The sequence below is a fragment of the Neolamprologus brichardi genome, chromosome 14 (genome assembly GCF_056152115.1).
Source record: "Neolamprologus brichardi isolate AB-2024 chromosome 14, ASM5615211v1, whole genome shotgun sequence".
NCBI classification, from domain to species: Eukaryota; Metazoa; Chordata; class Actinopteri; order Cichliformes; family Cichlidae; genus Neolamprologus; species Neolamprologus brichardi.
Window position 1 is genome coordinate 15,576,348 of NC_142117.1, and position 24,362 is coordinate 15,600,709.

At 42.8% G+C, this 24,362-nt stretch overlaps 2 protein-coding genes across 5 annotated transcripts in view; one reads left to right on the plus strand and one right to left on the minus strand.

The window, feature by feature from the left end:
• Positions 1-24,362, plus strand: part of atm (ATM serine/threonine kinase) — a 41,527-nt gene that overhangs the window by 3,975 nt on the left and 13,190 nt on the right. The window contains exons 1-34 of one of the 2 annotated variants that reach the window (XM_006799839.3): positions 11,542-12,205; positions 12,409-12,502; positions 13,308-13,426; positions 13,681-13,826; positions 14,009-14,173; positions 14,265-14,430; positions 14,531-14,769; positions 15,676-15,845; positions 15,985-16,163; positions 16,357-16,728; positions 16,814-17,017; positions 17,265-17,366; positions 17,541-17,775; positions 17,860-17,991; positions 18,117-18,242; positions 18,340-18,429; positions 18,535-18,721; positions 18,820-19,013; positions 19,092-19,171; positions 19,253-19,408; positions 19,669-19,744; positions 19,881-20,023; positions 20,112-20,229; positions 20,327-20,497; positions 20,812-20,987; positions 21,112-21,355; positions 21,518-21,633; positions 21,765-21,891; positions 21,999-22,198; positions 22,778-22,952; positions 23,464-23,622; positions 23,738-23,870; positions 23,953-24,048; positions 24,142-24,313. In XM_006799839.3, the coding sequence (XP_006799902.2) occupies positions 12,431-12,502; positions 13,308-13,426; positions 13,681-13,826; positions 14,009-14,173; positions 14,265-14,430; positions 14,531-14,769; positions 15,676-15,845; positions 15,985-16,163; positions 16,357-16,728; positions 16,814-17,017; positions 17,265-17,366; positions 17,541-17,775; positions 17,860-17,991; positions 18,117-18,242; positions 18,340-18,429; positions 18,535-18,721; positions 18,820-19,013; positions 19,092-19,171; positions 19,253-19,408; positions 19,669-19,744; positions 19,881-20,023; positions 20,112-20,229; positions 20,327-20,497; positions 20,812-20,987; positions 21,112-21,355; positions 21,518-21,633; positions 21,765-21,891; positions 21,999-22,198; positions 22,778-22,952; positions 23,464-23,622; positions 23,738-23,870; positions 23,953-24,048; positions 24,142-24,313 (5,240 nt within the window). In that variant the 5' untranslated portion in view covers positions 11,542-12,205; positions 12,409-12,430. Of the gene's footprint in view, positions 1-11,541; positions 12,206-12,408; positions 12,503-13,307; positions 13,427-13,680; positions 13,827-14,008; positions 14,174-14,264; positions 14,431-14,530; positions 14,770-15,675; positions 15,846-15,984; positions 16,164-16,356; positions 16,729-16,813; positions 17,018-17,264; positions 17,367-17,540; positions 17,776-17,859; positions 17,992-18,116; positions 18,243-18,339; positions 18,430-18,534; positions 18,722-18,819; positions 19,014-19,091; positions 19,172-19,252; positions 19,409-19,668; positions 19,745-19,880; positions 20,024-20,111; positions 20,230-20,326; positions 20,498-20,811; positions 20,988-21,111; positions 21,356-21,517; positions 21,634-21,764; positions 21,892-21,998; positions 22,199-22,777; positions 22,953-23,463; positions 23,623-23,737; positions 23,871-23,952; positions 24,049-24,141; positions 24,314-24,362 lie in introns of those variants that run through there. The other variant, XM_087850881.1, reaches the window with a different exon arrangement.
• npat (nuclear protein, ataxia-telangiectasia locus) lies at positions 497-11,762 on the minus strand. Of its 3 annotated transcripts, none has more exons than XM_006799837.3 (17): positions 11,555-11,762; positions 11,271-11,389; positions 11,118-11,178; positions 10,951-11,023; positions 10,713-10,753; positions 10,122-10,364; positions 9,875-9,950; positions 8,916-9,039; positions 7,727-7,815; positions 7,538-7,619; positions 7,356-7,452; positions 7,123-7,239; positions 5,226-6,635; positions 4,801-4,901; positions 4,238-4,328; positions 2,770-4,106; positions 497-1,229 (listed from the first exon to the last, which is right to left on the minus strand). In XM_006799837.3, the coding sequence occupies exons 1-17, from the start codon at positions 11,589-11,591 to the stop codon at positions 1,149-1,151; spliced, it is 4,179 nt and encodes a 1,392-aa protein (XP_006799900.2). In that variant the 5' UTR covers positions 11,592-11,762; the 3' UTR covers positions 497-1,148. The 3 variants fall into 3 exon arrangements, with proteins under 3 accessions (XP_006799900.2, XP_006799901.2, XP_006799899.2); XM_006799838.3 differs by having other exon boundaries at positions 7,123-7,221; positions 7,727-7,818; XM_006799836.3 differs by having other exon boundaries at positions 7,727-7,818.

A 24,362-nucleotide genomic window follows, 5' to 3' on the forward strand; every position in this document is an offset into this window, starting at 1 on the left:
AGCAGTCCAATGGGAGGTTGCCAGATTTGCCGAAACGGGTTGGAGGTGGTAACTGTTATACTATCACTATAAACCTGCAGGTCTATATTAATGTTATCGCATATATGTGACACTTCTATGGTCTTGGAAAGTTTTAAGCACTGACAAAGCCTGAAAGGTCAATAGGTTAGCATGTACCTTGAGTCACGCGGTATACCTAAACGTCACTGGCACCAGTAGAATCTACAAATCAGTCTGGCTACCTGAGGTTACGAACATCAGAGTTCAAATGTGACACAAGCATCCTTGAAGGATTTCAACATTTTCAGCCATCAAAGGACAACACTGACAAACCTTATACTTTCTAGAGCTCCAGATTTCCTTATCATCCTGTGGTGTTGTCCCAGCCTTCACACAACATTCACACTGAACAAAAAAAAAACGTGTTCTTTTAGTCTTTATAGAGACTTAGTAAGTATGGCTTTAGATGTAGACAAAAGAACAAACATGATTTTCTTTGATTTATTAAAATGCAGCCAAGTATACAAATCTGAACAGCTTCAACAAAGCATCTGATTCTGAAAAAAAGTAATATACATGTTTATTCTACTAAAACTTATATTTACACTAGTTTTTTATTTTTCAAATAACAAAATGTTTCTCAACTCAAAAACAGGAGCTATACTTGAGTGTTTTTAAAAATGTCTGGTAGAAACATATTCCAAAGTGTAATTTTAGATACCGACCTGTCAGGTGTCAAATAGGTCGGTATTTATCAAAGGAGTCAAATATTGACCAAGGCAATTCTTTGAGTCGACCATTAACAACACACACCACCTCTGTCGAAGTGCCCAAAATCAAAACTGTTCCACAACATAAGTTAGAATGTAAATCAATGTTCTCATGTTCATTACTGAGTAAAAAGTAAAAAATCGAAAGTGCAATGGTTGCTTTGCTACTGTTGCAACATGATCATGAGATATGTCACCTTCACTGGAGGGAAGGGGGTTTGCCAAAATTCCCACACTTTTTGAAAAATCCATTTCAACTTTAATGTCTCAGGCAAAGTTATTAACAGGAACCAGATGTACTGTGTTATCAGAGGGCTTGTTCTATTTCGGAATTGTAACACAAGTTACGACAGTCCTTTCCTGCTGGCGTGTCCGGTTTCATTCATCATAGTGAAGTGAAGACAGGAACTTATCCACATCCAAGTCTTCAGGGAAATAATCTATAATTTTCTTCCTTTCCTGCAAATAAAATGAAAGCAATAAATAAGAGTTTTATGACAGAACTAGGTATCAAACATCTGCCTTCATGTGTATGTGTTTGTCTTTTCTTGCTTTGCTTTTCTTAACAACTCAACATGTACTTTACGCTTGGCAAGTTTAATGCTGGATGATCCAAAGATGTGCAGTGTCAAGATTCTTTGAGTGTTCCTCATATTTGGCAAGAAACTTGTCACGCTTTCAAAACAGTCACATAGCTTACCAATAGGGCTGCCACAAACGATTATTTTGATAGTCGACTAGTCACCGATTATTTTTGCGATTAGTCAACTAATCAGATCATGCATCCATTGGATGTACAGCTTATTGCACTAGCATGCGTCTGCTCTTATATAACTATCATTATCTTACAGCTTTAAGTGTTTAAGGTATGTGCTAACTAAAAATAAAGACAAGATGATAGTTTATAAAATTTTAATGAAATTTGCAGATTGTTTCGGTGAAGTTTAATAAACTCCTTGCTATCTAAAATATAACGGGACACCGAGGTATATTCTTGAGCATCTCACATTTCTGATATTCAGTTGTCTGCTTGATGTTTATTCAGCTGTGTAAAAACTATAACTTTAATATCAGCCAAACCGATTTACTCAGGAACAAATAAAATACTAAAAAAAGCCAAACAATAACATTTTTAAGTTATCTAAGTGACTTATATATGTTTAACCTGAGTAGCGAAAGACGGGGGTGGGTTTGAAAACCGGTCTGGCTCTAGTGAGCCTTGCCCCCGGCTAGCTATCGAGCTAGTGGGTAACAGACGTCTCCGAAAACGTCGGAGAGCTTTTGAAAATATGTGGTGTCTTGATAAACTGAGCAGATATTTGAGGTTTACACAGTTACATTCTCACCTGAAAATATGCTAAACGTTTATTTTGTGACCCAGAAAGAATAATATTAAAACTAACTAGCTGCCGCCATTGTTGGAAACTGAGCTAGGTTGCGCTATGAATTCTGGGACACAGCTTCTTCTTCGGGGTTTAACGGCAGCTGGCATCCTTGTACATGCAGTGCTGCCATCTTCTGTTTCAGTCCGTTATTACACTCTTAAATCCTACTACTTATCCCTGCGTCTTTTGGGATCTTACAAAGCTTCAAACGACGCGTCGATTATTAAATCAGTAATCGTGACTCTGTCGACTAATCGTGGCAGCCCTACTTACCAACAAGCAAGACCGGCAATCGCACAGGATGCCAGGGTGTTAGGACCCAGTTAACTGGCTGTGTATTTGCCCAAGCACCTCATTCCATCTTCATCATACTGCAAGTGTATATTGTACCAAATATGCATATTTTGAAGAGACCATGAAGTACTTGGGCATAATAACAAAGTGTACTTTATTTAGTAAATTAGATTAGGTTCTTGTTGAGACCATAAATAAATAATAAACACGTAAAAAGGACTGATACGCTTTGATAATCACTACACAACAAAACACAAAAGAGTTGAATACAAAATAAAGAGGAAAAAAAGACTGGACAAAAACCATGCTGCTGTACTTACTCGGTCTTTCTTTTTGGTGGGAGATCGTTTTGATTCTTTCTTTGGAGGTGGGCTTGATGCTGAAATAGGTTGTTTACGTTTCTTTGAGTTCTTCGAGCTAGTAGGCGACTTTTCTCCTATCCCGTCCTGACGCAAACTGTCCTTCAGTGGACTGCCTGTCCTGGCGATAGCAGCACGTGAAAGAATCATAAGTGTGTGAGCAGCCATGTTAATGCTGCTTTCACTGCCGGCTTCACTGGCAGGGCTGCAGCCAGGTACATCTGGGGTGTTGGGAGGCATTAGATGCTTTGGAGTACCCTCTACGTCTTTAACCTTTCCCTTTTGTCGAGGAGTCCTGGGACAATCAGCAGGTGCTTCCTGCTTACTGCCAGTTCCAGGAAGGTCTGAACTGCTTGCACCAAGCCCTTTGACTGGATTCGAGGGAGATTTGAGCCCTTGAATGTCCTGAAGCATCTCAGCTGCCTGTTTAGCCAGAGAACTGGTTTTAGACGGTGTTTTTGTAACTTTGGACTGACTCTGAGATGCCGGCTGAGTGACGGCTGGAGGGCTCAAGTCTCTTGATGCTGAGGATGAAGGTTGTTGGTCTTGCATGCAACCCTTCATTTCATTCTCTTTGTTAGCTGTGACATTTGGCATTTCCTGAGAGGGAGTCTTCTTTTCTGTACGTCCCTCACGTGGTTTCAAAGGCACCTTCTCTGCAGATTCTTTCCTGCTGCTTTCCTCTTTGTCCTTCCTACTTCCTGATTTTAGCGCAGAATCAGACTCTGACCTGGAGTTATACGAATCCTTATGTTTTGAGTTATCTTTATGTGCATCCTGACTGCATTTCCTCTCAACAGATTTTGATCTTTTTTCTGATTCTGACTTTTTTCCAGCCTCAACCTTTGAAGCATCAGCACTGCTGGTACTGGCACTTTGAGACTCCTGCTTGTGGGTGTTATGATCCTGCTTGCGAGAACTCTTTTTAGCAGAATCTTTCTGGTACTGTTGTAAAGAAAAGGGCTCCTTCACTAAGCTTACTCCAGCCTGCGGACTTGCTAAACATCTGACAGTTTCTACCCTCCTCTTGGGTTTGTTGCCACCCAGGATAGTAGGTCTTATTCGAACAACCAACTCTGCATTAGTTTTCTCAGTCTGCTGGATAGATGGTGATGGGGATGTAGTTGCAGTCATGGCTGTGCTGGTTGTAGTCGTTTTAGCAGTTTGTGGTTGAACGTCTGCAGAAGAGTCAAAACATAAAATTCTCCTGTGACTGGCACCTTTTTCTGCATCCTGCTGGTCTGTGTTTCCAGCTGATACAGGTTGAACCACTTGACTGCCCAGATTTTTCTCAGTGCCTGGAATTTAGAAATGAGGCCGTGAAATTAAAACATTATGCTGAGCAAAGATGCATTCAAAAAAGGATACCATATAATTTTTAGCCAGTATACATCTTCATCATGGAGAAGCAGGTTAACCTCTAACTTACCAGCTACAGGTTGTTTGCTTGCGACGGTGGGAGTTTTGGACGGGACAGTTTCTGTCTGCTCTACTGATACAGGATTCTGTATGGCAACAAGCTGTAAATGTAACAATGAATGGGTTAATGTGGTTTACATATGAAGTCAATTGGGGCTCCTTGTAGAAGCAGAATGTCTTACTTACAGAAAGTCTTGGATAAACAATAATCAAACAGATCTCCAATTCAAAATTGAACAGAGACTTGACTGGGTCAAAACTGACCCAAGCCATACTAGCATAGAATATGAACAGTATGTAAAGGTTAAAGAGTATGTTTGTCCTTTTGAAATACAATGTATAATACATTTTATTTACCAGTTTGCATTGCACACAAAATAAAGTTAACACATTGACCTGAGAGTGGCAAAGTTTGAACAGTTTTGTTTACTTAGCAGCCAATTTGGTCTGAAAGTGTCTCATTTAATAAAGAAATAAAGCTTTTCTCACTCCATCATTCTGGTTAAAATGGTAAGAAAGGAAATGCTTTTAACCGCAAACCACATGCTCCGACTAACAATAAAATGATCTTACTTGATTAGACACCATCTGCACTTTACCCACAGGATTCGGTCCTACAACAGAAACAGGAAGCATCATGGGCTTCACGGGTGATGGCAGGACGAGTGCTGACCCTTCAAACAGGAGCACAGATGTGATAGTTTGATAATTATGATACTGAGAAAGTTATTGAAAGTGAAGGAAAAAGATTAAACATGGAGACATGCCTTGTTGCCATTAATAACTCAAAAAAAAAAAAAAAAAAAAAAAGGAATTGCTTAACCACAGTGTCCCTACAATTTTCTACCAAAAGAACTTTACTTTCAATATTTTGGACTGTAATTAGTGCAATAATGTGGGAAAGTATGTTGTTATACACACTGCACATTGCTTACTACCTTACATTCACTTATCGATGTAATGTTTGTGGGACTCAGTTTTGCAGCCTTGTCTCTTACCAGTGGAGTAACTTGTAGAGCGAGTTGGTGTTGTCACCGCATATTGATTTGTGGGTAAAGACTGTCCATTTGAGACACCAGCAGGCAGCACCACCTGTCTGCCTTCAGCTTCGGTAGATGGGGGCTCTGTTACAAGGAAATAGCTGGCTCCTTGGAGGGCAGGGTTAGTTGCATCCAGGGGTAGTTGAATTATATAGCTCTGCTGGGCCTGTGACGTTCCAGTTAGTGGAGATGCAGTTACTGCTCCAGCCTTGCTGCTCAGAGGACTAGCAAATGCCTCAGAACTTTGTAATCCACTAACTGCCTGCGCCACCTCATCCATGTTGGCCTTTGGAGTTTCAGGGCATCCCACCGACTTAGCTGGGGAGGAAACGTAAATGGTGGGAATCTTGTCTCCAGAAATGCTGGAAATTGCCTGGTTTAAGGCTGTGTCGCTGGAAGAACCTTCATCCTGGTTATCACTTATGATTATTTTCAAAGACATGACATTACTGGAGTCTGTTGCAGCCGTGTTTGGGATGCTTGTGGTTAACAGATCAGCTGTTGTTGCAATTGAAGCTGCAGGAGGAGGGGCAACGAGGGCACAGGAGGAGGACGAGGATGCGGGTGAGGCAGCTGTGAATGAGGCATGTGCAGCTCTTGGACTTGCAGAGGTAGAAGCAGACGTTGGTGCGGCAGGTGTTGCAGTAGATGGGGCAGCAATAAAAGCAGATGAGGGTGAGGCTGCTGAAGCTGTAGTATCTGTAGAAGAGGATGTTTTTAAGACAGATTTTGATATTACTGAGAAAGTAGACACTGGTAGAGTATCTCCTCCACTGTTTGAGAGTAATATTTGAGGTAGGTCGGCGGGGGGCGCTGGAGTGATGTTCAGCTGAGCTTGTTCGGGAGGCAAAGATGATGCTCCGGGTGCACCAGGTTGATCTTTAAACTCTTGTGATTGTTTAGGTTCTTTTTGGTTGTTCGTATTTGAGGCCGATGTTTCCTCTGGCTCAGGAAAAGCACCAGAGTCCACTGGTGAAGGATCTGTGGAAGATTCACCAAAGACAGGTGAGAAAGAAGTGCTGTCCTTTGCGGGAGGCTCCTGAGTGGCCAAACTGTCCAAAGGAGGAGGGGGAGGTGTATTCAGTGGTTCATCAATATCCATTGGTGTTTCACTGACAGTGTTAGTGAAAAGTGGATCTTTTTCTTTTCTGTTTGAGTTTGTTGGAGCACTTGAGACACCTCGGGGATCCCCTTGACTCACTATCAGTCTGGCTGAACTGTTTTCAATCCTGGATGATCTGCCACTGGGACCAAGAACTGTTTTTTTTAACAGTGTTGGAGGAGCGGACTTTCTTGTCTTTCGCTCTTGCCCAGGTTTCGTCTTCATTGGTGTTGTATCTGAAGCAGGTGAATCACTGTGTGTGGCACCTGAAAATAGAAGCAGAGTTCAATTATTCATTTGTCTCTATTGTTAGCAGAAATGATAACCTGCTTGACCTCTCACAGAAGGTTATTTAAACTTGGAGAAATGTTTGGATTTTTATTATAATTTCATAATTGATGCTTCCAGGTTTTATGAAGTCCAAGTGGCAGGGATGTTCCTGTAACCAGCTGTCAACCACTCTCTTTTTCCCCACAATTCTCAACACTACTGTGAACAACACCATGAATGTCTTGCAGGAGAGATTGTCTGAAAGTGCACTCCACCTCTTCGTCATGGCTAGTATTTTCCTGCAGTTCATTTCAGTTCTTAAATTAGGAATAATTATAGGTACTTTTCAATTTTTGACTTTTTTTAAAAAGTTTACCAACTGTTAGAAGCTCAAGAAGCTACAGCCTTACACCTCTAAGCCCCTTCCAGACTTCCTGTAGACATTTATGCTGCCTTTTCGACGTTTAGATTATGACAGACTACCTGTATCAATATTTTGAAGGAGTCTGATTGCAGATGTAGTTCCAGCAGTGTCGGTCTCTTCTGGACTACTGCTCGTATCGCCATCTCCTGCTTCTCCATCTGCGAATTTAGTTTTATCTGCAAACATCAATTTATAAAAAGTCTTACAAAAAGTTCTTTAGTTAAACTGTTACAGACAGTTGCGAACCATTATTTAAAGGAAAACACATTAAAGTAAATGAGGTCATAGTTACTGCAGTCAAAGAGGTCAAAGAGAGCCTGAAAAGCTGGGTCGGACTCAGTTTGCTCCAAAATGTCATGGATGGCGTCGTCACTCATATGAATTTCCCCCTGTATATGTGAGTAAATAATAATAAATTACACAGAAAAAGTGAAAACACTACAAGCAAAATGTTAAGAAAAAAAAAAAAATCACCTGTAATCCTAGTATTTCATCTATAGACTGGTCTGTTTCCACTGTACTTGAAGAACCCTTTGATGTTTGGGGCATTGGCTCACTGATAGTAGTGATGAAACAGAGTAGGAAACAGTACAATCATTATCAAAAACTGTGCACAATACATCCAAGTGCAAACAAAATGAAGAGTCCTATTGCGTTTCTTACTTTGCAAGGATTTTGTTGATGTTTTCAGCAAGTTTCTCTTGTAATGACCTGTCACCCAGTATCTTGTCACGTGCGTTTTGTATCACAAGCTGCTGTAAAGAGTGAGATGAAACAGAGAGCATGTCATTTCTGATGCAATAAAGTAATTTTTCTTTGTATCTAGAGACACAGAGTGACATATGACCATTCAGCAGATCAACAAGGTTTTAAACAACTATGTCAGTGGATTTGTTAATATGTGACTGAAGTGTAGTCTTTGTCTGTGAAGGTTCTCAGTCATCCAGGTCATCGTAGTCAAAGGAGCTTGCAAAGAAAAGCATCTGGACTTCTTTAAGTTACTTGAAGACGTTTCACCTCTCATCCGAGAAGCTTCTTCAGTTCTAAGGTCAAATGGTGGGGAGTCCCAGATATAAACCTAGTGGGAGTATCCCCCCACAGAGGGACAAAAGGACCCCCTGATGATCCTCTAATCACCTGAGCCAAGGTGTGAAACTGGGTGTGGGTCCCAATCAGCCAGAGTTTCGGGTGACTTTATTGTGAAACCTGGCCCCACCTTATCATGCGAATTCCTGAGGTCAGATGGCCCAGGATGTGAGTGGGCGTTAAGGCGTCTGGGAAGGGATCTCAAAACTGGATTATAGATGGCAGAGAGTTGGTGTCGTAAACCACCGCCTCTGTTCAAAGATGGTCGCTCACAGTGGACATAGATGGCTTCTTTCACTCCTCTTTCAAACCATCTGTCCTCTCTGTCCAAAATGTGAACATTGGCATCCTCGAAAGAGTGACCTTTATCCTTAAGATGCAGATGGACAGCTGAGTCTTGTCCTGTGGAGGTGGCTCTTCTGTGTTGTGCCATGCGCTTGTGAAGTGGCTGTTTGGTCTCTCCAATGTAGAGGTCTGGGCATTCCTCGCTGCACTGTACGGCATACACCACATTGTTAAGTCTGTGTTTTGGCGTTTTGTCTTTCGGGTGAACCAGTTTTTGTCTGAGCGTGTTGCTAGGTCTGAAATGCACCGGGATGTCATGCTTGGAGAAAACCCTCCTGAGTTTTTCTGACACACCGGCTACATAAGGGATGACAATGTTGTTGCGTCTGTCCTTCTTATCCTCCCTCGCTGGTGTCTGATCTTTAACTAGTCTTTAACTTTTCTCTGCGATTAGGAAACATAGCATTACTGACATACTTACAGGGAAGTTTTCATCAACAGCCTCTTCAGGTTGGGGTTCTGCACTGCTGCTGCCAGCAGCTGTAGCAGATCTGCTAGGGGCACTGGAGCCACTCGGAGCACCACTTCTCTTCCTGGGGGTGTCCCTGAAGACAACAGAAAAACATTTTAAACAAACCATGGGAATAACAATAACAGCACAATAAAGTCAAACAGAAATATCACATGCTGAAGATCGAATTAATCAATAAAGTTGGGGTGACCCAGCACAGACAATATTCCAGGTTGACTTTGCGTCACCAGCATGTTCTTTTCGTCTCAGTCACTTGAAGTCACCAAATATCACTTTCTATGGTCTCTGATTATGGCTATATCACTGAGGATTGCTTCCAGTGTGTGCGCAGATTAAGGAACAACATACTGATATTGAGTCATTTAGAATAAGCAGTGACACAGCCTTGTGACTGATTAATGTCATGTGAAATTAACTACAATCAGCATTTTTTTTAGCTCAACCAGCCAAAGGACCAATTAGCTTATGACATGGCATCTGATGTCCTCTCCATCCACAGTTCAGAAGAATCACTACTCCTAGATTGGTCAGAAATGAATCAAACTTGCTCACAATCCCTACCTGATGCATTTGTTTTCGTGCTCAAGATCACAACTGTCATTTTACAGTGAACACCCTGTGAAGTTTGACAAACCCTTAGCAAGAAAAGCTACTGAATAACTAACATTCTGGATTATGCAACACACCAAGTACATGTTTGTTGTTTCTGCAATCATTAGTCACATTTTCTGCAATGTGAAAGGTTAATTCAGTGATACTGTGAAGTCATTGTAACAGCAATGTCCATGCACAATTTGTGTACAACGAAAGCTAATTTTTCCATCCACTTTAGATTAGTCTGTCTTTAGCACTCTGGACAGATGTTTATGTAATAACACCTATAGTAAAGCAATAACAACTATTCTTACCATTTCCTTCGACCAGGAGACATTGGGCCTGGATTTAGCCGATGCTCTGAAACAATGATCTGCATGGGTGAATCCCCTGTAATGAATAAGTTTGAATATTTATTATTAAAAACTACATTTTATGACTTAGTATGTGTGCATTAAATGAATAATGAGCTCATAGAGCACTGCTATCTCCTTAAAAAGCTGTGATCTTAGCATTACTTTACTTTAGCATTTGTACTCAGTTGTGTGTTATATTACTGACTGGGTGTAGTCATTAATCGGCTGCTGTCATGAATATGCTGGCTTGTGCCACTGCCAGAAGCTGGTCTGCTGTTCGGACCACTGTAGCACACTGGGGTGGAGTGGGCAAGCATGCTGTGGGAGGTGTGCGCTGGGCTGATGATGGTGCTCGTCTCAGAAACCGATGAACAGACAACAGCACCCGCAGAAGCCACGGCAAGGACCCGCTGTCTAGCCATGTTTGCCAATCCAACACGTGAACGTGCTGCAACACACAGAGGCTGATAAGTAAATAGGTTACATATAAAACCTGAATGCTGAGGCACTGTTTGACAACTGTAAGTAATCATGGTGCCAATTTCCCAATTTGATGTATAGACAATGTTTTTATTCAGAAGTTATTTGGGTAACATGCCAATTCCTGGGGTTTTAGGAACAGGCAACTATAATCACAATAAGCTCATGATTAGGGAAGTCCCTTTTCAAACAGTTTCTGTTCCTACCTTATAGGTATATTTCTGCATCAATGCATCAATGCATTAAACCTGATGCTTTCAGCTACATCACCATGTATTAGCCCATTACATCAAAACAAACAACCTGACAAACTTACTTCTCTGACATGCTGATATAGCAGGGGAATTCTGCAATGACCTAAGGAAAGATGCAGAAAAATATTCACATATTGATTCACTTCACCAAGTTTTAGCATTCAGAAACACAGCAGCAGATGTTTATCCTTCGTCTCACAACAACATACCAATCAACAATAGAAAACAATAAGAAATCATTTTTCAAAATCAGCCCCATGCATCCTATGCTATCACACAATTATTAGTGAAGCTCATTACTTAATCTGGTTGAGTGTGAAATCCAGCTTTTTCCACAATGAAGTCATCATGACGGGAACCTCATGACAAGACTCTGTTGAAAATATGAATAATCATCAGCAACAAAACCATGACATATGAACAATAATCGGTCATAAAACACTAAAGACATCCTCTGAATGGCTTACCTTTTGTTTTAGCAGCTACATACTCATTTAAAATGGTTGTCAGGCTCTTCCCAAAGATGGACTGTGTGAGGAAAGATTAAACATGCAGTCAGCTGCCATCATGACAGTTCAGGCCGTGGAGGCGGCTTACAAGAGGGAGGAAGGCACACTTACAAAAACGCAAGCAGGAATAGTCCCATCTCCTGTGGTGTGCTCGGCATACTCTTTCAGGTTGGGGCTCTCGTGAATGAAAGCTTGGCTTGTAGCTGACAGTCCCTCTTCTTGGAGGTACCCTAGCGGAAAGACATTAGTAGCACCTCAGTCAGCAGTAACAGTTACCCTCCAACTGCAGCCCAATCAACCGTTAAGGCTGTGAGGCTGAAGCCACCCATTTACACTCGACTGTCATTGCTGGCTAACCCCACAGCTACTCGTCTGCTATGGACGACCAGACTTACCCAAAACAAGCCGAGCGACATCAGACGGTAGCAACATGACCGACTAATTGTTGGTAAAAGCGGCCTCAAATGTGAACAGGAAACTCCATGTTCAGAAAAAGTCTCCGAGAAGCTCAAAAACTGACTGAAATGAAACCACGTCAGTGATATTATTGTGAAGGCGACGTCTTCACAATACTGCTTCTATACTCAAAAGGCGGGGAACTCAAGCACGTATAACCCGGAAGTACAAAGACCAAGCTATTGATTAGAATTGTGGTAGTTGTAGTCCAAATAGAAAAAATCTATCTGGATAACATTCTATAGTTTTTTACATATATATACTTCAATTTATAGGTTGAACGTGACTTCAGCAGGTCGTATACCACTGCAATAACACCATACCTATTAAAAACATTAGGTTTATTTTCATGCTGATAGAAAAGTGAATGGACTCACTCAATACCAGGTATGAGAAGGAAGTGATGTGAGGAGCTGAGCCTTGCTGCTGGGGCGGGAATATTTTATGCGTGGGTTACGTGTGCGTGCGTGTGGCTCTACAAGATGGCAAAGTTGTTATGGCAGGTACAGTAGCTGTGTGCCTTACCTCAGCTAACATCTGCACCTGCGCGTGTGACAACTCCGTAACTGCAATCGCTGCAGTCATCTGAGGTCAGTGAACAGTGCAGGTGTTTGAATGGACGTTTGTGAATGAAGTTAAAAGCTTAATCTGCCAGTGTCGTGCTGCTAAAGTAGTTTGCATGAGCAGTGACTAAAGTGTGGATCGAATGGTAGAAATCTACACTGTCTACTAAGTAATAATAGTGTAGGTATAAAGCGGATGAATAACTTTTGTCAACATCCTGTCCCTCCAGTGTGTACATACGGTGAGGCACAATGAGCCTGGTTCTTCATGATCTCCTGGCCTGCTGCAGAGCTCTCGAGAATGACAAAGCTACAGAGAGGAAGGTGAAAAAGACGAACTACTGCCTATCAGTTGTCCAAATAAATGAATTCATAGGCGATTCAATGTACTTTAAATAGGTTAAACAACTCCCTATTTAGCATATTTTAAAATAACAGAGGATGCTAACTAACACTGTTGTCCAGTTATCATGGCAAAGCAGCCCAACACCAGTAACTACCACAGTTATTCTTTAATTCACTTCTTTTAGTTACTACCTTCAAATCAGGGCTCTTCTTACCGTACAGTAAGAAGAGCTCAGTCAGAAGCTCAGATTGCACTGCTTATACATCTGCTGAGCATCAGCATCTGTCCTGCCCACTTGCAAATAAGATGCAATTTGCCTGTGGCTTGCACTGCATCAATTTTGCACTTTATAAGTGTACAAAGGCAGTGCGATGAATAGCTGAAAGACTCTAAAATCAGTTATTTTTTTAAATAAAGGTTTATTTACTTTCCTGGCACGAGTAGCAACAAAAACAAAATAAGATCTGCCAGTCATCTTGGTATGTTAATAGTCTGTATAGCCCCACAAGTTCTCAGTTGTGACACATTATATGTATTTATTGAACAGAAAATCAAATCCTGGTTCTTCCTGTTAAAATGGGGGTTTTTCTTATCGCTAAGTGCCTTTTCGTATTGGGTCGCTTGATTGTTGGGGTTTTCTCCAATACCGTTGGGTCTTTAACTTACAGTATAAAGAGCTTTGAAGTGAATTTTGTGGGGAATTATCCATAATTAAATAAACCTGAAATGGTTTTAATCAGTGCGGTGTAAATGCTTTTTATTTCATCTCGTTTTTATTATCAGAAAGAAGCTGAGCGCTTCAGACGGCTCCTCCGATCTCCAGAGATTGTGCAAGAACTGGATCGTAACTCATCAGCTAAAGCAAAACCTTCCAAGCAACTCACATGGGATGCTGTTTTCAGGTAACCTGCCTCAGAGTATTTGCAACCATATAAATACAAAATGTATATATCTATAAGGTGTTTCCAGAGAAGGTACTATTTTCTGCCTTTTTGCATCTTTTGAAAAGTTCTTAAATAAGTATTTGTTCTTATTTCATATTCTGCAACATGCTCGTAACTCATAAATGATTTTAGCTAAAGTTAGCACATGTATCAGAACAAGTGGCTTCAATAAATGAACGCTCTTTATTCTGCTTGGCATTTTATTGCATCAGGTTTCTGCAGCGCTATGTCCAAAAGGAGACGGAAAGCATGCAATCAAGCAAATCCAACGTCACAGCAACCACGCTGGCCACGCGGCAGAAGAAGATGGCTGAAATATGCAGCCTGATCAAATACTTCATTCGCTGTGCTAACAAACGTAAGAGCAGGAGCAGGTTGCAATATGTTTCAATTTTGGGTGAATGTATGTCGTAATAAATTAGGGAACATTCATATATCTTTATATTTATAAGTATCTTTCATTAATTCATCAGACACAGTAGAAAACATATTGAATGAACTGTGGGGACTGCAGTTAAGAGTGTCCTCTTCTTCCTCCAGGCGGGCCTCGTCTGAAGTGCAGTGAGCTGCTGAAACATGTGCTGGAGGTTCTGCAGAGTTCGTACTGCTGTTCAGCCTATGGAGAAGATTATAGCAGCCTCCTTGTAAAGGACATCCTCTCTGTCCGCAAGTACTGGTGTGACATCACTCCACAGCAGTGGCAAGGTCAGTGGGCTATTTGGAGTTTTATTTTCCAAACATCAGGAAGCAGAGAAAAGTAAGAACTGATGGATCTGTGTTTATTCTTGATCCTTAGATCTTTTGGACTTGTACTGTGGTTTGTTCAACTCCTCGTCCAGACCCATCAACCGCGTTTTGGTGAGCAGAGTGATCCACACGGTGGTGCAGGGCTGCTGCATGCAGACCGATGGATTCAATGACACGCTGTTCAGCTTTTTCTCCAAAGCACTGCTTAATGTCAGGTGAAGACTTTTAACACTGTTTTAGATTTACGTTGCATAAATGTTCCGGTATTAGTCGCTAAATTTAAACACTATGCATCCTTTGTATCAATCGTATCAGGCAGGAGAAACACTTGGCTGTTTTGGAGCACCTCGTCTCAGCTCTGAACATCTTCTTGAGATCTGCAGCTATGAATTGTAGGATGAGGCTGTGTCGACTGGGAGAGGAGCTTCTGCCTTCCATACTGTACGTCTGGGCAGACATGAGGCCCAGTCCAGCTCTCAAAGAGGAGATTGTGGAGTTCTTCAACCTACAGATTTGTGTCCACCACCCCAAAGGAGCCAAGACACAGGATACAGGTTCTTCTTTTAAAAACTTCATTTTAAATGTTGGTTTCCAGCGTTTGTGGTTAATAGTGGTCGGAGGTCAGGCTTTATCGCTGGATCTACACTCACCAAACACTTTGTTAGGTACACCTTCCTTTCTGGTTCGTCTTCTGCTGCCGTAGCCCATCTGCTTTAAGGTTTGATGTCTTGCACATTTTGAGATGCTCTTCTTCACCTTGATTAAGACCATCCACTACTTTGTTTTAAGAAGGGCATATTTGAGTTTCCTATCTCTTACAGCAATATAACCTTTCTCCTCTAATCTCTGACATCACAAAAGCATTTTCGCTTAGACCACTGTCGCTCGCTGGACATTTCCTCTTTTTTGGATCATTTTCTGTAAACTGCAGACATGATTATGTAGGAAAATCCCAGCAGATCAGCAGTTTCTAAAACACTCAGACCAGCATGTCTTGCAACAACAAGCATGGTACATTCAAAGTAATTAAATCATCTTCCTCATTCTGATGCTCAGTTTGCATTTGGGGGGCTAAGGAGGTAGAGCGGACTGGAAGGTTGGTTGTTCGATCCCTGTCTGCTCCCACTTCCAACCTTCTTTCTGGGCAAGATACTGAATCTCGGGTTGTTCCTGATGCATTCCAGACTGATGCATTCATTGGTGTGTGAGTGTGTATAAATGTTAGATAGAAACCAGTAAAAGAAACCAAAAAAGTTTAATTTAAATTTAATCGCAGTGCGCAAATCTTTCAAATTTCACTGGTGCAAACATCAAAAATATAAACTTTTGCAAAGCTGTGGCTGAACTCAAGGTTTGCGTTCATTTGTTGGCAGTAATTATTTAAACGTCATGAACATAAATATTTGAATATCCTTAAATAAATAACCAATAGCTGGTGGCTGCTCTCACTCATACTGCAGGTGCACATGCTGAGGACTGGTCCAAGTGGCGGAGTCTGCTGTACAACCTCTACAACGCGTTGGTCAGGGAGATTGGTCACATAGGCAGCAGAGGGAAGTACGTCACAGGGACCAGACACATAGCCGTCAAAGACAATCTCATTGAGCTTACGGCTGACATCTGTCACCAGGTAAGAAAGCTGGAACGTCATGTATGCACCGAGCGCATCAAGGTTCAGCTTCGCTCAAAAGTGCGGCGAGGAAGCTCATTAGAGGAGGGTGTCTGGACGCATTTAATCCTTTAAACGCTCTTACGTTTCTTTGCTGTAGCTGTTTAATGATGACAGTGACACCCACATCGTGGATGTCACCCAGGCCTCCATCAGAGCCACACAGATGGGCAGTCCCACCCACGGAGCTGCCAGCAAGCGCCGGCGTATCGAAATGGGCTGGGAGGTCCTCCGTGAGCATCTGCAGCCTCAGCACAGTGACTTTGATGTCATACCGTGGTATGATAATCACAGCACAAATAATATAAACACATTTTCAAGTTAAATAAAGATGATTACTGGGTAGAGTGACTTTTAAATCAGTGTTATTGCTTTTTATTTTATGGGGCATCAACTCTGCCTTGAGACACAGAGGACTGCTGTGCTATCAGCGTCACATAAAGACATTCCCGTCTTTTATTTCCCCTCTCAGGCTGCAAATCACCACAGCGCTTACCTCTAAGTACCCATACATGGTGCCTGGACGCGAGCTGGTCTCACTGCTGTCAGTGTTGCACCAGCTCCTGGCAGAGCAGCGGAGGGGAGAGAGGGGTGTGTATGTGCTGCGCTGTCTGAGGGAGGTGGCCCGGTGCCAGGCTCGCTACCCAGAGAGAGCCCAGGTCTACAGGACGGAGCTGGGAAGGCTCTGGGTTAAGGTATGGGGCCTGGCAGTGCGTGGGGTCAGCTCGTCCCCGACAGAGTCCCTCAGCCTGGACCTGCTGGCCTCCATCATCCAGGGAGGACTGATTAATGTGGACAGAGACTTTTGGAAGCTTTTATCTGGATCTGTATGCAAACCGTCCAAGTGAGTTTCTCTCTTTTTTCATTGCAACAGTAGTTTTCTTTAATTACACAAAAGGTACTAATGTGATTCGATTCCTCGTACGCAGGAGTGCTGCACTCTGTCTTGCCCAGGCCCTGCTAAAGTGTCCGGTCCCAAAAAGTCTCATCTCAGCATCAGGCTGGGACTTTGCAGGGGCCACAGAAGGAGCCACATCACCTAATATGAAGGAGAGCTTCATAGCTTGGATGCTGATGAGCGACCAGAGTGATGAGATGGAGGACAGCTCCAGACCTCACCCCATCATTTGCAGGTTGGCAGGTTATACACTGATGTTAATATTTGTAGAAGGTGCTTTTATATTCAAAAGATAAGATGTTCCAGTTAAAAAAGTGTTGTTTATAGGATTCTTTTTCTGTTTGCACAAACTCCAAATCTCAGAAAATTGAACCTTACTTCATATTTTTCCTTTGTTTCTGGATTTTTTCCTAGAATAAAGTTTATCTTGTATTATTGCATTTGTATTTAAGATAAAACCTAAACTTCTCTTTTAATTGCAGAGACTTTCCTCACAATCTTATAGCGAACATCTTGGTCTCTCTTACTATGAAGGACGCCAGAGTCGGCCTAAAGTTTCTGCTGGGTACTCATGGCATAGAAAGGTGAGGGGAATTCTTTCATTTTTCAACCTCTTTTATTAATATATACAATTTCTAGCCGTAACCTGTAATATACAGCCAGTTTCTGCACTGCATCTCTCTCTGCCCTCTCTGTAGGTATTGCTTTGAGATTTGGGAATTAAACTAACCCTCTTTGCAACTCTTTTCTCTTCAAAGTGTCTTTTCTCAAGAGCAAATACCCTCTGATGCCAAAGACAACCTGGAACAGATTGAGAGACTGTACCAGCAGTTCAGCTTCAACACGTTGCCGTCAGAAGTCCGCAGATTTGACCAGTCGGCGAGGACGGCGTCGGCCGACAGCCGGTTTGCTGCTGTCCCCGGCCTCAGAAACAAGTTGGAGCAGTCCCTGCTCTGCGTGGCTGACAATTTACTCAACTGCTTCTCTCCTGAAGTGAGTTAAAGTCGGGTGTGTGCGCGCGTATGAATGTTTTTTTTATGGTAAACAATGACATCTATTGTTTTGGACCCTCGACAGTCTCAGTCCACTCCTCCAGAGTGTCTGGTGCGTTGTTTCAGTCAGCTGACCGCTGTTTTGGCAGCTTACGTCTCCACTGGATTTCTGACTGAGGAGGAGGCCTGCCGATCGCAGCTCTTCGGTAAAGCAAAGGTAATCAGTTATCTAAAGTCATAAAATCTGATTCCTGCCTGGCTGAGAACCCTTGTTTGTCATATTGAAAGTTGAAATGAAATATGAGCCCCAGATTTAAAGTTTCGGGCTGTTCTTGCTCATAGGCCCTCGCCCAGGACTTCAGCGGGTTTGTTTCAGGGGTGAAAGTAAAAATGACAGAGGAAGGGACCATGGGCACCCTGAGGTCTGTTATGAAGCTTTGCACACAGTCTGCCAGCAGAAAAAACAAGGTGACAAAGCTTTTCTTCTAGAAAAACAACCATGTCTCTTAAAGTCGAAGTCAGGCATTGACAGTGGATTTTAACTACTTTTGTGATCATTCTGCAGGAAAATATTTGTCCCACCTCCTCTGGTTTCTTTATAATGATTCTGCCAGCCAGCCTCCTCAGCGAGCTGGCGGAAATCTGCAAAATGTTGGTAAGCGACAGAAAGAGCGTGTCACAGATTTAAAAGATACAAAAGGATAAACCTTAATGTGAAAAGCAGGCTTGTGAAATCAAGCTCCCTTCTTTTTCCCTTTAGATAAGCACTGCTGCCAGGAGAGTCACTGTCATGGATGAGGATGACCCCATGGATGATGAGTGGGAAATGACCAGAACTCAGCAAGGCCATGATGTTGACTTATTTGATGATGGTGAAGAGCCCCAGAGCAGCACCAACGGGAACCACAGGCCCAAAGGAGACAACACTGACACTTCCTGCGGCCCAGGTATGTCGGGTCCTTTCCTGGTTTGTTCCTTTCTTAAAAACACAGACAGCTAAGTAAAAAATTAGCACGTTTCATACACATTGCTCGCTACCTTGCAGGTGCGAAAAGCCTTCTATCAGAAGATCATCTGGCACAGCAGGACCTGGCTCTCCTCGCAGTGTTGGAGTTCCTGTGCGAGTGCGGCTCGGTCCAGCCCGTCCACGGCCTGCTTTTCAAACCCCAGGAAGTGCGGCGCAAGCTGCTGCTGCTGGTGGAGCAGATGGACTTCAGTAAAGCCCTGCACCTCAACATGGTAGGGAGCAGCAAATTTGGAGGATCACCGTGGCAACCCTTTAGCCAGAAACACTGATCTTATCTGGTTTTCTTGCAGTATCTCATCCTGCTGAAGAAGCTTCCTGCTGAGGACTCGCTCTCCCCGGAGGAATTTGACTCGCTGCTCCGTCCACTGGCGTATGAGACACATTCAATCTGCACAACGTGAATTAATGTGTCTGTGGTAATAAATAGATGTATTTGTTGCTGTCTTCACAGGGACCTGTGCTCTCTGTATCGTCAGGACCAGGAGATCTGTGCTGCTGTACTGATGAGTTTGTTACCCTCCATAAAGAGCCTGGGAAAAACCCATCACATGCCAGAGGAGATGAGACATGTGCAGGGATCCTTGCTGAAAGTGGTGTCCGGATTCTGGTTAGAAGCATGTTTTTACACCATTAATAGATGAACTGGCTGCTCTTTAAAAAAGATTACATTTACATACATGATTTCAATCCTTGATAGAGAAGTCAAGTGTAAAATTACCTTCTTTTGGAATTTGAAATTCTCTTGTTTAAGGGTTTGCTACAGGGTAAAACATGTATATTTGTTGCACTACAAACAATGTATTGTTTTCTGTGGAAGTGTATAGTAGTCAGAACTGTTACTAATGCTCCTATTGTACTGCGTTTCAGTTTCCTGAGCCATACGGGTAAATGCGTGGCATCTGTGCGAGCTGCTTTAGTGCAATGTCTGGTTGCTCTCCTGGAGGTAAAATCTACGATTAAGCAACAGTGTTGCTGTTTTTACTGCCTGTAAAAGTGTCCCATTACTGCAGCAGCTCTTGTTGTCACTGCTTTTGACTTTGCTTGTTCTTTTGTGTTTGCTGTCATTTCGGCTTGGTTAGGCCGACCCATGCTGTAAGTGGGCCGTCCTGAGCATCAGAACCTCTGACGGAGAGGACGACCATCCCGTGTCTGCTGTCCTTCCATCTCACCTCGCAGACGCACACCACCAAGTCCGCATGCTGGTAGCCGTTTCAGTGGAGAGGTACGCTTCTGTCTTTTACCACTAATAAACATAAAGCAAGACCAAGATCAGACAGATAAATATGTGCTCGCTGGTATCGCATCTCCAGGCTGTTTCTGGACATGAGCTCAGAGCAACCAGATAAGACGAAGATGCTGCCACTTAAACACCAGCAGAAAGCCTTTGAGAATGTTTACCTGAAGGCTCAGGAGGGGATGAAGCTTCCGGTAAGACCGAGCAGCATTACCACATGTCGGCAACTCTTTGCTATACCCCCCCCCACACACACACCGACTAACGTATTGTTTGTGCAATCGCACGCAGAGAGGCTGCTCTTCTGAGGACCGGGAGGACGAGATATTCAACCGCAAGGCCACCCTGCTCAAGAGCTTGTCAGTCGTACTGTGCTGTAGCCCCGTGTGTGAAAAACAGTCCCTGTTTGCACTCTTTCAGTCTTATAAAGAAAACGATATTGAAGAGCAGCTCATTAAAAAGGTAACAAGCTACTTGAATGCAATTTTGCTTTTACAAGGTCTTGATGCATTGTAAAAGTGAGGTAACACGTGCTTTGGATAACTACTCTGATGCAGATTAATACTGCACCGTATGTCACTATGGGCCAGTTTTACTGCCAGTAAGAGGTGGGATTTTTGCGACTGACTCTATTGCATGTGGATTTATGGGAGTTCCTTTTTCAAGGCGCAGAATATAGGGAGGAGAATATTTCAATCAAGCATGCAAACTGATTTACTGTGGTTTAGTAATCGTCCAGGATGACGTGATTTGTCCTGTCCTCTCTTTCACCTCAGATGTTGTGCAGTGTCTGCAGAGCGCTGGGCTACAAGAGTGTAAAAACATTCGTCAGCTCTCACCTGAACTACCTGGTGGCCGAGTGGCTCGCACAGAGACAGTCTGATGACCGCTACACTCTTGGATCTTTCCCCTACAGTCTACTGGATCATGCCACAGTCAAAGAGTTCTATAAGTGAGAAAACAAGCTCATCTTTGCACCACTGAGTCACATTTCCTTCTGCTATAGTTACATTAAGCTGGTGTTTTTTGAAATCAAGTGTATTACGACTGAGCATCCTTTTCCAATACCCTTAAAGCTCTTCCTACCCGGTGCTGATCCCCCGCCTGGTCTTCCTGGATGACTTTGAGCAGGTGAAGTCTATCGGCAGGTCTCTCGACAAAGACTGGAGGGACTTACTGGCAGACTGTTTCCCAAAGATCATGGTCAACATTTTGCCATACTTTGCACTGCCGGGCCAGGACTCGCAGGTTGCACAGCAGAGAGAGAAGGCCAACATGGTGTATGAGCTGCTCAAAGATGCCAGCTGTCTGGGTAAACAGGTAACACCAGCTTGTATCGACAGTACATCTGCACTCAAGACTTTTGCTTGTCAGTCCTGAGATCTGAGAAAATGTTATCAAGGTCACAAATGCTTTGCTGAACAAGCCATAGTCAAATGATTTTATATACTCTAAAATTCACCTTCTCACATGTGTCCACAGCAAATCGACAGCCTGATCCACAGTAACCTGGCTGACATTGTAGTGGAACTGCTCATGACTCTGTATGAAGGAAGTGGAGCTGAAGAAGACAGAGGAGACCTGAAACGCTTTATTGGGTATTGGGATATTTGTCCTGTAGTAGTTTGTTGTTGTTGTTGTTGTTTTTTATTTTCTTTTACTGTTCATTCATCTAAATACTCAGTGTGGTAACAAATGGACGTCAAAATCAGTGTTTAATATCTCTCAGAGAGCTAGACCCGGTACCAAATCCACCATACTTCAGCTCATATGTCATCAAAGCTACACTGGACTACCTCAGCAAGTGCCACGGTGCCAACCACAAGTCACTGGTAGCCATTCTGTCAAAAACCCCGGTATGATGTCTCATGTATTGTCACCCAGTCAAACTTTTTTTGTTTTGATAATAGTGACAGTGTTCCGTTTTCTGTTCTATGTGCAATAATGTTACATCTGTCTGTAGATTTCTATCCAGAGGATTCTGCTGGCCGTGTGCGAAAGAGCAGCGGAGACGACCAACAGCTATGAACGGCACCGCATCCTCCTCATGTACCATTTGTTCGTCAGCCTGCTGCTCAGGGAGGTGAAGGACGGTCTGGGAGGAGCCTGGGCCTTTGTTCTCAGAGATATAATCTACACGCTCATTCACCATATTAACAGCAGGTCGGTGCACTCGCAGGCAGACTTACACACTGGTGTGAATCCTGAGTAAGTCAATCAGATGATATTATATGAAATTAAAGGCCCACAGATGTGGAACACGTTACCACTAGAAATAAAAACAACAACTGATCTTAAAATTTGTAATACCAAGATAACATAACATATAACTTAAACCAAAGCAAGTCTGTGATCACTGAAATTGGTCATTTCCCATTCTTAATGGCTGTTTTTAAATGCTCATATGTATATATAGAAGTTGTTGCTATCCTTTTTCATATATACATATATATAAATTAGCAAAAAAACGGTCATTTTTATACTATTCCTGTTTTATTATTATTATTATTATTATTATTATTATTATTATTATTTTCTATCATTACAAGGTATCCCGATATTAAAAACAAATGGGTAAACAGACATTCAAACTGCGTCATTTACCACCAAAAACTGGCTAAAAATTGAGCTAACTTAGCTACATTAGTAGCGCGGTTTTAGGCTAGGTTACAGAACAGTTTTTCTACATTTCACACATATTGTGCTGTACATACATAAACACTGTTTTTCTGCTGTCCACAGACCAGTTCCGTGTGATGAGGTTTCTACCCGCAGCCTCGCTCTGTGCTGTGACCTGCTGGCCTCCGTGTGTCACGTGTCCCTGCAGGTCTGTGATGATGCTCTGGGCTGCCACCTACAGGTCATCATTGGAACTCTAACTGCTCAGGTGACCAGCCGACCCTCCATCTCAGAGCAGGTAAGTGATTGCATGCCAAAGCGTGGTGTTCGTTGAATGTATTTAGTATTTAGTACACAGCATACAGTTCAAAACTCTTGGGCCACCCATAATTTCTTAATATTTTGTTAGGAAAATGGGAAAGACAGTTTTTAGGAAAGCCATTTACACAAATCACAACAACGGTCGCCTTAAGGTGGTCTATATTGTAAGGTAGACCCTGCAATAGTATATACAGAGAACAACCCAACAATTTTATGAACCCCTTTGAGTAAGCACTTTGGCAACAGTGGGAAGGAAAAACTCCTCTTTAACAGGAAGAAATCTCCAGCAGGACCAGGCTTGGGGAGGGGCTCCATCTGCCGAGAGCGGTTGTGGTTAGGGGAGGAAGACAATCTGGGTCTTTTTGTGCACAGGATGGACTGTTTGCTGATAACAAACTCTTCTTTATTTCATATCTTTGTCTTAGAATAACTGTGGCTCCTTTTCAGTGTGCATGATTTTGATTTTGAATCCTCTTTTTGCCCTGAAGGTTCTGAGTTTGCTGCAGTTTCTTGTCATAGAAAATCAGCAGACGTTAAAGGAAGCCATCAGAGGGTTGGAGCCTTTCCCTGATGTCCCTGAATTCAGAGAGCTGCGGGCTGTACAGCACAAACTCAAATATAACGCTGGCACCTTCAGTCTGAGACAGGTAAAAGCAGCAAATACATGTGTAAATATAATGTCCTCGCTTTAAAAGTCTATTTAGATCTTCTCTCATCATTTTGATACGGAGAGTAATGAATTTTTAATTATCCCCCCTGCAGGAGATCGCCCACTTCCTGTCAGTGACGTCCTGTGACTCCTTACCTCTGACTAGACTCGAGGGGTTAAAGGAGCTCACCAGACAGCTGCATGACAACAAAGGACAGATCAGAGAGCTTCTTAAAGAGTGCCACGGTATGATGCTAAAGGAGGAAGAGTGGTTTCTGCGTGAGAACGATTGCATGTAAATGTTTTCCATCCGTGTCATCCTTTTTAGCCGACGCGAGCGACAGTGTGCTGGTGAAGCTGGTCCTCAATCTGCTGCAGCTCTGTAAACTAGCAGCCGGCCACCCTGGAGGAGCTGACATTCAGGGTAAAACAAATCAAAGCTGTGTTGTCTTCCATGTCAACAGTTTGATAAGATTCAGTTTGGCAGTGCTCTCATAGCTCAGTCCTTGTGCTGCAGAGACGGCAGGCAGCTGTTTAGGAGAGCTGGGCCCAGTAGACTTGTCCAACATCGCCCTTCTCCATGGCAGAGACCCCCTGTATGAAAAAGCCGTCTCCCTCTTCGAATCCACCGAGTCTCAGTGTCTGTACATCGTCCTCAACTGCACGAACGACGCGCTCACTCAACAGCAGTACGCTGACTCCTCAAATTCTGTAGCTATCAGGTTTTAACTCATGATG